At 40.7% G+C, this 15,219-nt stretch overlaps 2 protein-coding genes across 5 annotated transcripts in view; one reads left to right on the top strand and one right to left on the bottom strand.

Annotated features, from left to right (window-relative positions):
* Positions 1 to 6,388, top strand: part of npas2 (neuronal PAS domain protein 2) — a 43,711-nt gene extending 37,323 nt beyond the window's left edge. For both annotated transcript variants that reach the window (XM_085469852.1, XM_085469853.1), the window contains exons 18-22: positions 27 to 230; positions 364 to 548; positions 709 to 798; positions 876 to 1,086; positions 2,314 to 6,388. In XM_085469852.1, coding sequence (XP_085325978.1) covers positions 27 to 230; positions 364 to 548; positions 709 to 798; positions 876 to 1,086; positions 2,314 to 2,511 — 888 coding nt within the window. In that variant the 3' untranslated portion in view covers positions 2,512 to 6,388. The remainder of the gene's footprint in view (positions 1 to 26; positions 231 to 363; positions 549 to 708; positions 799 to 875; positions 1,087 to 2,313) is intronic.
* A 250-nt stretch (positions 6,389 to 6,638) lies between these two features.
* On the bottom strand, positions 6,639 to 13,612 carry radx (RPA1 related single stranded DNA binding protein). 3 transcript variants are annotated; one of them, XM_085469854.1, is made up of 15 exons: positions 12,548 to 13,612; positions 11,778 to 11,920; positions 11,487 to 11,679; positions 11,136 to 11,244; positions 10,663 to 10,760; positions 10,453 to 10,572; positions 10,281 to 10,376; positions 10,033 to 10,194; positions 9,722 to 9,870; positions 9,493 to 9,641; positions 9,348 to 9,395; positions 9,160 to 9,278; positions 8,853 to 9,089; positions 7,200 to 7,382; positions 6,639 to 7,092 (listed from the first exon to the last, which is right to left on the bottom strand). In XM_085469854.1, the coding sequence occupies exons 1-15, from the start codon at positions 13,134 to 13,136 to the stop codon at positions 6,956 to 6,958; spliced, it is 2,532 nt and encodes an 843-aa protein (XP_085325980.1). In that variant the 5' UTR covers positions 13,137 to 13,612; the 3' UTR covers positions 6,639 to 6,955. The 3 variants fall into 3 exon arrangements, with proteins under 3 accessions (XP_085325980.1, XP_085325982.1, XP_085325981.1); XM_085469856.1 differs by having other exon boundaries at positions 7,200 to 7,333; XM_085469855.1 differs by lacking the exon at positions 9,348 to 9,395.
* Positions 13,613 to 15,219: the final 1,607 nt, after the last annotated feature.

Here is a 15,219-nt window from a genome sequence, read left to right as displayed (position 1 = left end):
AATTTGTCTATTTCTGTGTGTGTTAGATGTTGTTACAGCAGCCTATCAACAATGACTTTAGTCAGGCCCAGCAGCAGCCTCAGCAGCAACAGCAGGGCCCCGGAAGGCCTGCCCAGCAGAGTCAGTCTGGGGTCATCAGACAGCTGTCGGGCCACCCTAAACCAGTCTGCGGGGCTCACAGCTCATCCCCACACTCGCTCCTGAGAGAAAACAGCTCACCTTCAACACAGGTACATCGCTGTGCAAGAGAGAAATCCAAACTTGAAACCAGAAACACATCCAGCTGGAAGCTATCCTCTCATGTAGTTTTATTGAAACCTCATTTGAGTTGACGGTTGCTCTAAAGTGTCTCTGTTTCTGTAGGTCCAGCCGAGGATTTCCCAGAGTGGGCAGGCTCAGTCAGTGAGTTTGCCAGTGCAGACAAACACGAGTCTGACGATGCCCTTCTACAGCAACCCCATGATGTTCTCTCAGACCAACACGAGGCCTCAGCAAGATGCAAACCAAAGACACCCAGACAACCAGTTCAGCCAAGATGGACAACTACGGTAAGAGCCCTGAGAAACACTCATAGTACTCAGAACTCCAGGTGTTAATGTCAGTATGGCAGGTGATGATGAAACGGTATATTTTAGGAATAACATTCACTTTATGTTTACCTCTTCATGTTATCCAACCTCTAACCCTGATATGTTTCTTTTCCTGCAGAATGCTTCTCAACCAACCAATGCAGACTCTGGTTCCCACCAGCGTTTCCTCGCAGCCTTCCCAGTGCAACATGGGCATCTCCCCATCGATGTGAGTCCTCTCACCGTGCAGACGTCTCTATGTTATGTTATGTTGTGTCTAACCTCTTCATCGTGCGCCACGTACAGATACACCTTGGAGCAGCAGATCCTCGCCCCCTCGTTCCCCATGCAACAGGTCAACTGCAATGCCGTCCTCGTGCCCTCGCCGGTCTTCACGTCTCCGATAATGATCCCACACAACAGCTTCATCACGCACCAGTCGCAGTCAGCCTACCACTCGCAGCCTCAGACCTCTCAGCACTCCCTGCAGCTCCAGCAACCACAGCAGTTCTTTCAGGTACGCTGCAGCAACATGAGTCAGCATGTCGTCCTGAGCATCTTACACAGATTTTTAGACTAAAAGGCAGTTTGGCAAGGATTGCTGCATAATGCTGTTTAATATAAATAACCAAGGCTTTCTATTTATTTATGATCTTTTTGGGTATTAGACTGTATCTGAATACTGAGTTACCACAGCAACAAGCTACGGTGCATTTCCCACAGGTTTTAAAGCCTCAGCTTTGTGCCAAAGCTGTGCTGTGACTTTAGAGTGATTCTTACTGTTTTTAAGATTATAATGAATAATTTTTTTGTGTTAAGAAATGTTCATTAAAATCAACAAATGTTTACAATGAGGGCATATATCTTTAAAAACAAGCAAACAAACAAAAAAACCACCACACAAACCATGAGGGATGGTGTTGTATTTCCAGAGTGATGCATGTGATGTTTGTGTCTATGTCAGCAAGTATGAACATGTGAGTAACGGTTCACAATTAGCTCGTTGAGGTGATGTAGGTCATCACCACTCTCTCTCTAAAGAAGGCATCCATATAAGAAGCAGCCAGCAGCAATGTGACTTCCTGGGATGATGCAAAGTCAGTCATTCAGCGAATTCAGGCAGCAACAGGTGAAATAACTGCAGGCAGTACCGAGCGAGTGGATCCCGCTTAACATTTCTCAACTTCAAGCTGTGTGACTGAGTTAACTACCAGTGAGAGCCCAGGATGACATGTGATGGGGTTACTAAGGCAATCGGGACCTAGAATGTACAGTAGCAACCGACTGTCAGTGACAAAGTGATGCCTGAAGAGCAAATTGCTCCCAGTGTGGACACCCCTTAAGTTTGAAATGACCACATTAGGCATTCTTAACCATAGCTGCTGACCTCTTACTCCCAAAAGATGTCACAGGTAGTCACACTGATGACCATCAGGGGTGTGCCTCTCCACTGTTCTTCCAGTATCTCACAGTCAGCTCACAATCAGCTCCTTGGTCCAGGGTCAACTGGGCAGTGAAACCTATCCTCACAACTTGGCTTAACAAAGAGTCCACTATCTACCGAAACCCATTTTATATAATCCTCTACCTACTGCAGAGCAAGTCTTGATATTCAGAGACAGCCCTCATGTGTACACTGTTTGCACTGCACATCAGTCGAACATTAGATTCTATAAATAAAACTTGATAAAAAGTATTCTGTCTGCTTATTGTACTATATTCATATTCCTTGTTGTGTCTGCAGATGACTCAAGGACTCGTACACGGTGGATCTACTCCAGCATTCTTACACACCACTAATGTGCCACAGCAAAGCACCGTGGGATACATTCAACAGCCACTAGCGCAGCAGCAACAGGCGCCACAGCAACAGAGGCAATACCAACATTCCCAAAACCAGACTGGCAGCGTTTCAGAATATCGAAACATGCTGACTCGGTAGCGTTGTGGACTTGACCGTTGTGCTGAGATCTGCCTCTGTGAGGAGGCCGTGAAGGTGGAAGCACTTTGTGTCATGTGGGAGTCAAACTCGATGACAAGTTGGTTAAAAGTGGGGAAAACTGCTTGTTGTGATCTTTAGATGTGAAGCTGCCCTTTCCAGATGAAGCCGGCCTTTTATGTCACTGGCGAGAAACCACAAGCAGAGATTGCACTGACCCGACGTTGAACATCGGGGACCCGAAGAAGTGTGAGGTGCTGGGCCTTCATCTGCAGGCTACGTCGCACTCAGTGGGTCCATCAGTGAAACTGCTGGGACGAGTGGTTTATCAAAGCTCTTAAAAAGAAACTTTTTACATGTTTACACGTGGAACATTTTTGTCTAACAAAGTTTCCTTTAAGTGTCTGTTCACACTTAGGTACCACCTCCTACTCAAAAGTAGAGTATTTATTTTTGCCCAATAGTTGTTTATTTCATTAACTAATGGTGAGATTCTCAACACCCCTCCCACTGGCGACATAACTCGAGTGAAAATGACAAATCTCACAATGGGATTTGTGTGCATGAGAACTCTACATTTCAGTTGGCTCCCATATTGTCCCCAAAACAAGGTATGTTCATGGTAGGTCACATGACAGGGGCTTTACGGTGAAACATGCAGTGGTAAGATGACCATCATATCAAAAATCAGGGTTGGTAAATACTAAGATGTCACACATGCTATAGGACCACGCTCAGAGAGTAATTCTCCAGTTTTTTAGTAAAGGTCTATCTAGATTTTTAAAGCCTCAATCTGGGACTAAAGAAGGGGCGTTGCAGCTATTGCACCACTTCCTCAAAACGAATGACAACAGCAGATATTTGAAGTTACAAATTTTCGGTGCTTTTGATGAGCAGTGCGGGATGAGTCCTCTTTTGATAACCAACCTACCGAGTGAGTGGGGGGGGGGGGTGGCTTAAATAATGTGCCTTCAGCCGTGGTACATCCATGGCGCAGTTTGATGGTTGTGTCTGATTACGGCTTTAAAAATCCAGCTCAGGTCTATTTGGAATACAAAGTTATATTTTCATAAGGTTATAGATTATTATTTTGCTGCATCAGAGTTAAATACAAAAGCCTAGATTTGTATTGGATATATGACAAATATATATTGGAAGATTAAGGTCCCCGGCTGTAAGGATAGTGTCTCATTCACAAGTTATCCATTTCCTGAAATCCTAATGAAATCATTTCATTTTTATTTATTACACTTATAACTGAAACACTACACGGGAAATTTTTTTTTTTTTTAAACACACAAGTTTGAATTGAGTTTTGTCTGTTTGTGTTTGTGCTTTAGACATTGAAAGGTCAACACTGGTCCTTGTGTCTTGCCCTATGACAGTTTCACACAGTTCTCCATTCATCTGTATGGACCAGCTGTGGTTTTACAATACAAAGCAATGCAGTGTAAGTTGAGTGTAAGCTTGGTGATTTGAATACAAGGTGGCAAAGTTTTGGGATTTTCACCAGATGACGGTCTGGTCTTAGGAAGCGCACGTTCCATGGTTATTACACAATTATTATCGGTTACATAATAAACTTCAATTTTCAATGTAAATATTGGTTTAAAAAAAAGAAAAAATGGTTCACTTTTAACAATAAATATAAAAAAACATGCAGGTGAGATTCTCTAGTCTGCTGTGACAAGGCTATTGCCATTATTAACCATCACTTGTTATATCACGGTATAACACGACAACGCTGTACCTGCACAGCTGTTTAAATATCTTCGAAACAGGGAAAATTAATTTAAGACATTTTCATTCCATTTTTGTCTCTTTGAACGTCTATGAAGGAAAACAAAGTACGCTCCAACCGTGACCACGTGACCCAATTTATTAGCATCTGAAAAATGCAGACATGGAAGTACAGCAGCCTCTATTGCATTAAAAAAAAAGCCACCAATTTCACTTTACTGTATTCATGCATGAGAAACTGTCTACAGATCTGGAAAGCAGTCCTGGCACCATTGCAGGATGTTCCAATCTTTTTTATGCAGCCCTACGTCTAACCTTTTATATTATCGTGCTTTTGCAGCGACGTGTCCAACTGCAGTCCTGTGTCCATCAATTCAAATCTAAAGCTAAATGTAAACATGCCCTTCGGCTGAAGCTGCAAATCCGCATGGTGTGTTGTCAGATTGTGACACGATGACTTCACAATGAGGAGAATGGAGTGCGTCAGTGTAGACAGATTAACGGTAGAACCACATTGCAAAAGTAAACTCCATAAAGAACATTAATTCATCTCTTATCTTGTTAATGACAATCTCACACAAACTGCTGTGCGTTCCCAGTACAGCTCTGCGTTTCCTGAAATTCTCACTGTGCTACACTTTATTTAAAGCAGCCCGTGCGGCTCGATACGACAGCTTGGTCTCCACACCTCGAAGCTGAAGCTACTGTACTGGTGCTGTTCACGTTGGATAACAAGAAGCATCCGTCAGAATACTTTGAGCATGTCCATTCAGTGCCGTTTTACACTTTTCTATGTGCAATGTCAAACTGAAGAGAAGAATGTTAATTTATAGTTTTAAATGTTTCAGAACAGATGTATATAGAGGTGTATAATAAGCCGCTGTACCATGTAATTTATATGGAAATATTTTTTTAATGAAAATGCCCTAACATTCCCTTAACCGTTTATATCAGCAGTATCTTTAAAGGGTGTCCACTATACACCACGACTGCAGTGATCACACTTTATAGTCTGTCTGCATGGGAATGTGGTGCAGAGTGGTAGCTCCTCACAAGCAGGAGGTAAAACACGAGAGCCTAACCTAACAAAGAATCTCTGTAGTATCATGCATTTACAATAACGAAGAGATTAAATAAAGAAGATGAATCCTTATTGTGGGGTGCAGAAAAAGCTCTCCAACTGTGCAGACTTCACAAGTAATTCAGCCAAAAAAAAAAGGGGGGAAAAGTGCAATTTTCCAGGATTATCAAAATACTTCTGATGGGTAAAATCAAGTTTCATTCTCCATTTATTCATGTCTATGCTTCTACAAGTGTGGCAAAGAAACAGTAAAGGTGTTACTCAGCAGTACAGAGGTGCCATAGACAACTATAGCTGTTTTCTTTCATTATTCAATAGTTATCAATACCATACTTTCAGACGGTGGTAGTAAAATCTCTCCTTGAGTTGATTTTACAGAATCCAGGAAATATTTCGATCCATGTCTTTATACAAAATTGTTGTCTTGTTTGCCTTGCAGAGGTAGTTGAGGGAACTGCTGTTCATTGAAACGCCACTGTGCTCAATCGCGATGGTTTTGCTCTGGATGTGAGACGATGTTTTGTGTTTTTTTTTTTTCCCTTTTCCTTGTACGTGTGTATTGCTTTGTTGAAGTTGTAAATAATCCATCCACTCAGTCAGTACTGTTGTTCCTTTTAGTCGAGTTTTAATACTTTCCCCAACAGTAGTTACCTTTTCTTTTGATGTCTGCACCTTTCACAATGCTCTTCTTCCTCCTGGATGTTGCCATTGAGTGTCACTGTTTTTGAAGGTATGTGAATTTAATCACATTTAACTTGTATTTTCCTTTTTTTTTTTTCTGATCTGTAAAATAATGACTGACACCCTCAGTGTGAGAGTGGGCAGTCAGGTCAATGTTTTCTGTGTGAGATTTGCCAGGACATGAACAAAATAAACCTGGTATTCAGCCATTTCTGCAGTTTCAGTGCAGAAACTAACATTGAATATATTGTATAATAGAATGTAAAAAAGCAAAAACAAAAAACAAGACTTTAGGCTACATAGTTGTTTATTTTATATGTCTAATAGATTACATATGTATGTTACATGATTTTAAAATTAAAGTAATTTTGTAACAGATGAAGTGTCTTATTAGAGGAGGTGAGGCTTATTTTGCGTTCGAGTTGGTGTTGCACAGTCACTTGTATGGCTCATTTTCTTTCTGTATTTACCATCAAAATAAGCTTTAAAAGATACTGTTAACATTGTTTTAAAAGAAATTTAAAAATTAAGTTTACATTCGAAAATATCTTGATATTAATAATGATACTGAAATATTTATAAAAAATAAATCAACCTGAATATTGTGAAATATTTCAAAATAAATATTTTTAAACATATGCATGTTATTCTGAGTTTTACTTAGAATGTTATCCATCAGGAGGGATATTTCTCATCAGCTTTGAGTTCTTGGTGCAAAAAAAAAAAGGGCACATTTTCATTTTCACACCACAAAGTTGTTCCCTGTGGAAACATTTTAATGGTAAAAATATACACTTCAAGTAATTAAAAAAAAATGTTATAAATTATTTAACATTCAATGTACATATAACAGGGAATCTCTTTCTATTGCTTCTATTTTAAATAACTATTAAGTTACATGATTAATGCTGATATTTACATGCTGCGCTTGCTCTCGTGTACCTTCTAGTCAAGAGAAACCTCCGTCAACCTGTACACCTTGCTGATCATGACTTCCACCTTATCTCCACCCAGGTGACAAAGGTCAAGGATGCACACGACATGTGTGTCTTCAAGCTCACTGGCAGTTGCCAAGATTTCCTCTGCAGGAAAAAAAAACAAAAAACACACATTTTAAATATTAAGTGTAAAAGATGCATGTGTTGGCAAATGCTTCCTGAATGGACGTTGTCTCCCCCACAGTGACTACCTGGCCTGGGAAGAGTCTCTTCACTGTTGTTGGCAGTGTTGCTGAGAGGACAGAGGAAACCAGATGAAAGGCAGGACAGCATCGTGTTGCCATGTGGATCCTGAGGAAGGCCCACAGCCTGTGGCTCGCTGGAGCTAACAACAGGAATATACATAGCATCAACAGCTATCTGCTTATTAATGCCTGCCAGGGAGATAAAAACAGAAAAAAAAGTTAAGTGGGAATTCATTTCCAAATGTATGTTTTTTTTTACTCCTACTACCACCAGGTAAGCTTTGCATGATTCATAGTCCAAAGAAATTCTGATTTCTTTAATATTGGCCCCTTCTTCAGTCCCTCAGTTGAGCCACAGTATAAACCATGATTTCTTTCCTCTCCCTTTAGGTAAACCTTCCTCTCATTGCCTTCCCTTGTCAAACAAAGGGTTGGGCTGCAGGTGGGATCATCTGATATCCTCGTGTCGGTGTTGTTCCCACATCATCATAATAAATGTTGTTCCAGGTTCAACATTGCGAGTGACCAATCACATTGTTGTGACGTCATACTTTTGCGACTTCGGAAAAAAAACGCCTTAAAAAAAATCTACTTCACTTGCGAGAAACCGCCTCTGTCTGCCGATCCAGCAATTTCCATTCTTTGCATTTCAGGATAATGTTCTTTAATAAACAATAAGCATTATACATATTGTCCTTGCAACACTGGAATTTCATAAATGAATGAATGGCTTGGCTTGCAAAAGTATGACGTCACAACAATGTGATTGGTCACTCGCAATGTTGACCCTGGAACAACATTTATTATGATGATGTGGGAACAACACCGACACGAGGATATCAGATCATCCGGATAAGGCTCCTGTGCTCACAGAGCTCACACAGTCTGAGCTGTGTCTCTGAGATATATTACATGTATCTCTTTCTTTAAATATAGCTAAAAGAGGCAAAAACTGTTTGAAAATGAGTCTGAGGCCTGAGCTTTTGGCTTAGAGACACTATTTTGCACATATGCTGACCTGACTGTTAATTGTTAAGAAAAAGTCTAGCAGGTCTACCTTATTGGTTTATATATCACCATTTTTCTAATATTAAAAAAGCGCTGCTCATCATTAAGGATTTTTGTTTTCACACCATTTCTAGACGTTGGTTTTCATCCATAACTGAAGGAAGACCTAGCTAACAGTGTAGGCGGGGTTACACAATGCTGTGATTCTAAAAGCGATGTTTAACTGAACAACTAAAGGAGACCAGAAGGCACAGGAGCAATGTTAAAAGAAGCAGATCAAGCCTAATAATACAAGATCATATAAATTCTGGTCTTTTCTAAAGGTGGCTCAGACCTCTGACTGTGTGATTGTGTTTCCACTGACAGTGAGTTTCCAGCTCACAATGACTCACTGATGACGCATATGTAATATAATAAAGATCTGTTTGCTTTGGCTATTCAGGACTAAATGAATAAGACCGAAGATTTTTGTCTGGTTGAGACTCTTAATAAGAAAGAAAGTAAGAAAATTTAAGAAAGAAAAAGTGTTTGCTGACATAAAAAAAAAGAGTATTATGCAGGAAATAAGACAATATTCCACTGAGGCTGAAGTGGCAGGAACAGCAAAAAGTATGTTTTTAAGTTTTGGGTGTCACCACTGGGTTACTTCACCTAATATTGTTACGTGGTAGAATCCTGGACAAAGCACAGGAGAGAGAGCGTCAGCAGTCCGCAGTGGTGTCCACCGTGTTGGCTGAAGGTTACTCCACTGCAGCAGGACGTTCTTCTCATCAAGCGTGAACCTCCGACAGATGCTGTCCTGCCACAGACCGCCTTTACACAAATGCTCGGACACTTCTTGTTGTTGCCTCACCCAGCTGCTGCTTTCCCATGATAAATCGTTAGAGTCTGGTGAGAGACAAACGTATCAGCATGGCAATATATCAGGAAGCAGAGTTTTTAAGGTGCAGCAATTCACCTGGATTTGGATTTTCAGCTTGCAGACTGAGTCCCACTTGTTGAACTTCCTCAAATGCAAAGTTGCTCTCTTCTTCCGCCTGCTCTTCACCCTCGTTTGTATTTTTACGTCCAGCGTTCCTGCAGAAGACAAATGAGCTCAGACTGGTTGATACATAAATGTTGTGTTACCTGCTGAGTTGTTGTTACCTTTTAGCTGGAATGTTACCGCAATTCAAGGAGGATTGTGTGGTTTTACTGGAAAACATGTTACATCAAATGTAATGAATGGGTTAAAATTAAATAATGACTCGGCATCAAGCTCAAAAATCTGAAAGTCAGGAGTCAATCCTACCTTATTTGAATTCTTCTTTTCCTTCTGCTCTCAGAGCTGCTGTCAGTACAGTGAGACGTTAAACTCTCCACAAAAGTCTGCTTTGTTGTTGAGGAATGACTGGGGTACGTCACAGTTTGATCACACACATCAGTGGAAGCACTGGGCACCTGCAGAAAACCAGCTGACTTGTTTTATATTGTTAATGGCAACTGCTTTTGGGAAGACGATTTAAAATAAGGTCGTTCACCTCTTTGTCTTTTAGTCCCTGTGGCTCTGGAGTTTCCATGTACTGCACTGCTGCGATCTGACCTTGGATTGCGAGTTTCTTGTGTTCTCTGTACTGCAGGGTTTCGAACTCTCTCTTCAAATCAGCTGCAGCAACCAGAGGAACTTGAGCTGAAGGGAAAGAATAAAGTCAGAACCTATGCTGACAACGAAACTAAATCATTTTTGCTGCAGGACAAAGATGTAAACACGAGTAAGGCGATATATTTTATGAAATAAAGCTGTAACACATGATCTGAAAAACAATGTAAGCTAACATGCAACTACACACACCATCAGCCATTGACTGTGTAAACATCGCTGGGGGGCGAGGGTAGCGGTAATAGCCACCAACAGCTGTTTTCTGGAGGACAACATTGTCCTTCAGAGTCTTGGTCCACTGGATGAAGCTTTTCACTCTGGGGTCATTCACGTACGGCTGACCTTTATGGTAACCTGTTGTTTAGACACATCATTTACAGTTCACTTACACAATCAATTTGCCACATTATCAGGTACTTATTGTTCCAGCTTGTTCTAACCTGTGATGAACGTCTCAGTCTCACAGCTGCTCGTGAGGTACGGCAACGAGCCTTCCACATGACAAACCCTCATCTGAGTGCAAACCAGGTAGGTCACTATGGAATAGAGGATATATTTAAAAAAAACTGGCATGCTTACAGTGTGGCAGCAGACTTGACACAGCTGACTTACTCGGACAAATATGACTGAAGATTTCTGCTTGAGAAGTGGAAAAAAGCTCCAGAATAAAAGGATGGTCAGATGTTCCATCCACTGCATGTACCCAGCGATACGTCCAGTACTTTTCTGGACCTAAAAAGGTGAACATCACCGACCAAAATAAATTCTTTCAATTATCAAAAACCACTTCCACGCAACAGACAAGATAAGAACATCTCTTACCTTTCCCTTTACCCTTCACTCTTTCAACACGGCCAACAAATGTCACCAAACCAATTATATCACATGCTGAATTGTTGGCCAGCTTCTCCAACTCTGACCTGTGAGCATCAAAAACATCATGCAGCAGCTGTTTAGGCGAAACTCAAAACAACTTCTTCATTTTGTAGAAACACAAACACGTGGGACAAACAGCAAATAGAGTCCTGCACGCCGTCTAAACACACTGTAATAAATCTAATTTCCCAAACACTGTAATAACTGATTTATTTGCAATGTTTCTACACTTGACTTCATCAAGCAAACTCTAGACTGGAATGTTCAAAATATATTGATGTTTGTAAGTTAGAAATGATGTGGTAGTTTGCAGTAATGCATAAACCAATACTTGCAGCACTGAATCCATGCCTTAGGTGCAGATAACAGAGAGATACATGTAAGGCAGTAGACTAACTAATACGGTTCTAATTCATTACCGAGCAGTGAACTGGTAGGAAATGTCAGGCAGTCCCCACTGAGGAAGTATGCTCTTTGGTGAGACCACGGTGATGACTGAAGCTGGGTTGCGAGGGTTCAGGCAGATTTCTTGGAAAAAAACACATGCAGACGACAGTTTACAGGTCTTTACAAAAACCATGTAAACACTAAATGGTGAATAAATACCAAAACAAACCCTAACCCCTAACCCAACAGAAAATTTATCAATTATATATGAAAATACAGATTCTAAGATAGTGTATTGATAATATATGGTGATTTTTTTCACAGAAAACAGTGCTACTATATTTTTAAAAATTACTGATTATCATCAGTAGTTACGTACATACCGACAGAGTTAAAGGTCTTCATTCTATGGTGGTCCATTTGGGGGCGTGACCGGTTTGAATAACTCTGTTTCAGAGTGTAATTTTGAAGGTACAACACTGTGCCAACATTCAGTCGCTGGTAAAACTCGGGACAAAGTTCATTCCAAAGCACAAGGGACATTGTGCCACTCTGGTCAGCAACTTCAAAGTATGCCTGAAATATGATGACATATGAGTTGAAAACATTTAAACTATGCTCTGTCACAACATGAACGTATATTACAAAAAACTGAGATCTTGTTCACATCACACCTGGTATGGGTAATCAATCTTGAGGCCAAACTTTCCATAATACCTTAACCTGGATTTGTGTATGATTTTCACCAGGAGAGGGAGGGGCTTCCACGTGTTTTTGAAGGATGAGTCCAGGCTAGAAAGAAGTGTAACCTTGGACACTGTTGGAATCAAGACATTACAGAAAACCCATTGTCGTTAATTTTACTAAAGTAATAGTAACTAAAACTTTTGTTTACTATAATTTTATAGAAATATATATATATGTTTCTGTATGTTTACTTTGTCTGTGTGCAAGTGTTTTACGTGAGTACATTTTAATTTTGTTAATGGAATCTACATCTGTTTTTAAGTATCTGTGTTGCTGCCCTGTTGGTCAAGTCTCCCGTTTAAAAGAGATCTTTGATCTCAATGGGACTGCATCATCAAGCATCCGATTAGTAGATGACCTGCTCTACCTCCTGAGCTCAACTCCAAAATCTAATACCTTAGGTTATTTCCCCATGTTAAGCCTTTTCCTGTGATGGTCATTTATAATCTTTTATTTTTTCTGAGGTCTAAGAGATAAATCAAAACCAACCTATCAATCAATAGAGGACATTATTTTTGGTCATGGTCATACACCACATCCTGCCTTTAAGCCACTTAATTGCCTCCTTATTTATGAGGCAATTAAGTGGCTGCAAATAGCAAAGTTCACTGCAGTGTTATAAATTATAGGTGACAGAATAATGATATAAACAACACAATGTGAGAGTGAGGGAGGGGTTGAGATAGCAGTATCTCACCGTCCAGCACAGTATCAGCTGAAGGGGATCCTGATATCCAGATGTCGCCCTCTGGGTCGTCGTTGTTCCAAAGTGACAGGTAATGTTTGCGGCTCACCTGAAGGGGGACATCACTTTGCAAGACCACGCTCCTCTCCATTCCCTGCTTGACCAGAATGGGCAGTGAACTGACAGTGTTTACACGAGCCAGCACAGCAGATCTTTTTGCAGCACATCTGAGCTGTTCAATGCAGATGTAGCCATGTCCCAGCCTCCTTTCGTTGTAAACAAAGGAGCACTGCGTGATGCTGATTTCAGACCCGGTCTTTAGGCTGTTGCTGTGCACCAGATGATTCAAACTGGGGTGAAGGAAGCATTTAGCTCGCCAGACTCCATCTGTGACTGTCACATCGTAGCTGTAGCTGTCGAGCTGCTGCCCTTTCGTTTGCTCGGACAGGTATCTCTGAAGTGCGATGACAGCGACAGGAGCTGCCTCCTCAGTTTTCAGTTTCAAGCTCTGTGTAGATGATAACCGCTCCAAAGTCCTCTGGAGGAAAGACGCTTGAGTGACACCACTCACCACTGAAGAAGAAGACGAGTTATCCTCCATCACAAATGTGTAATTAAAGCAGTTAGTTGGTCGGGTAGTTAGCCGTTTTCTGTCACTCTGTCATGTTAGCTTGTTGGCTAAAGTTGTCTTGCTAGTCTTAGCAATAACTAAACTAAACTAAATGCGTTTAACATGAAAAAAAAAAAAACTATCCGAGTTCGCCCAACAGTAGGCTTATCTTACAAGCAATGCGTCATACACAACTTATTGCATTTTCAGGAGGCTTCTTCACCTGTGAAGTTGCAGTTAACGTTAGCTAACATTACAAACATCGCGGCTTGATGGCGTCACTATTAGCCTCGAAAACCAAAACATGTACAAATACAAAGAAACACACTTAATACACAAACGCAGTTTATATGTGTAACCCTGCCATGTCAAATTATTTAATATAACTTCGAAAAGAACTGCCTACTGTACTAAAGGGAAATTCCTGCTTTCAAAATCCGCGCTTTACCTAACAAGGACCATTTGATATGACGTCACCAGAGCGCCTTGCGTAATTTTGTAGTTTTTAAAAATACAATCATGATTCCAAACGTTTTCCCTTTTAACTTACACGGAGTATTATATTTTACTGACAGGAACATGCACTTTACACATTAGAGACCAGACACGTGTTTTATATGTCCTCACCCAATAAAATGAAACATACATTCCCCCAAAATTAATTTCATATCACAGTATATAACAGAGAACACCTTGTATAAAAACTTGCTTCCTCCAGTGAAAATTAAATTAAATTAAAAAAAAATTAAATAGCATTTTTTGTTGTTGTTCATAGGTTAAAATTCAGGGATTATCCCAAAATGTCCATTTAGTAACTCAAATCTTAGAGGAAATAACTTGAAATTATTAAGTCAGAATTTTTAAATAATAACCCAAAATTTTGACAGTTTTTTTCCCAACAACAGACAGCAGCTTCCATAAACACCACTAAAGGAGCCTTCCTATTCAGTTTCATTGGATTTCTTTTAGATATCATAGCAGACTAAAACTTCCTGATATATAAGTTCCTCAAATCCCTGGATGAAATTTGCTCTACAGACAAGACAAGATAAAAAAGACCTGTCTACATTTTCCAGCATCTCATTAGATTTATTTATGTGAAAATGGAAACTGAAGCTTCAGAAACTGAACTTGTTGGCTTCTGTGTCAAAGTTGTACTCATGAGATGATAAAAGCTACAGATGCTTTAAAAACAAAAATCTCAAGGTACATAACCTACTCAGAACCTAACATTAGCAAGACAGAGACTAGCTGGTGAACACTGGAGAATTTAACAGGAAACAACAGCCTAATATTTCCCTCAGGAGCTGGAAGCCAAAAACAAACATAAAAGAGTGAATTTTGTTTTTGATGTTTGTCAGTTGGACACATATGCAGTGTGGCCAGGAAAACCTGTGATCTGTACCCCAGAGAAGAAAAGCACGGAAACTGTGCGCACTTAGCAAAGACAACGTCGAAAGGTGTATCTTCAGGGTGCTGCTCCAAACTCACTCTTTGTCTCTTTGTACTTACCTGCTCTACGTAATCTTCTTCCCTGTCCCTCTTTGTGGAGATCAAGGGAGTGGCCTCTTCTGCTCTGTGAGACACTGAGGGTTCTGGTGAGGCAGTGAGAGCAAAGAAAGCGGGAGAAATGGCAGCTCTACATCCCTCCCAAAAATCTTCATCTGGGTACTCCTGGACAAGTGGAGAAAGAGGCTACACTTCCACATTTTCATCTTCCGTGTCCAGCTCAGCCTCATCTATGAAGGAGTACCCAGAATCCTCACCGGTCCACTTTTCCCAGTCCCAAGTTCCTCGGTGTCCACCTCTCGGCCAGCCTTACCTGGTCCACAAACATTTTCCACCAGGTAGGAAATGCAAAACAAAGGCTGTACTTTTTCAGGAAGCTGCGTCAGGCCCAATTACCCCAGAGACTGCTAATTAACTTCTACCGCTCCACCATTGAGAGCCTTCTGACCTACTGCTCCACACTGGTTTAACTGCTGTACTGTGGAGGACAAGAGGAAACTGCACAGCGTTTATCATCTTCGCCTATTCTAAAAGAATCTGAATGTAAATCTACATTCAATGTAGA

This window comes from Copadichromis virginalis, linkage group LG10 (genome assembly GCF_057382275.1).
Source record: "Copadichromis virginalis isolate Kocher_CV1m ecotype Utaka linkage group LG10, C_Virginalis_male_GT1.1, whole genome shotgun sequence".
Taxonomy (NCBI): domain Eukaryota; kingdom Metazoa; phylum Chordata; class Actinopteri; order Cichliformes; family Cichlidae; genus Copadichromis; species Copadichromis virginalis.
Note: the sequence above shows the minus strand (reverse complement) of the source record. Positions and strands in the feature narration are given on the sequence as shown.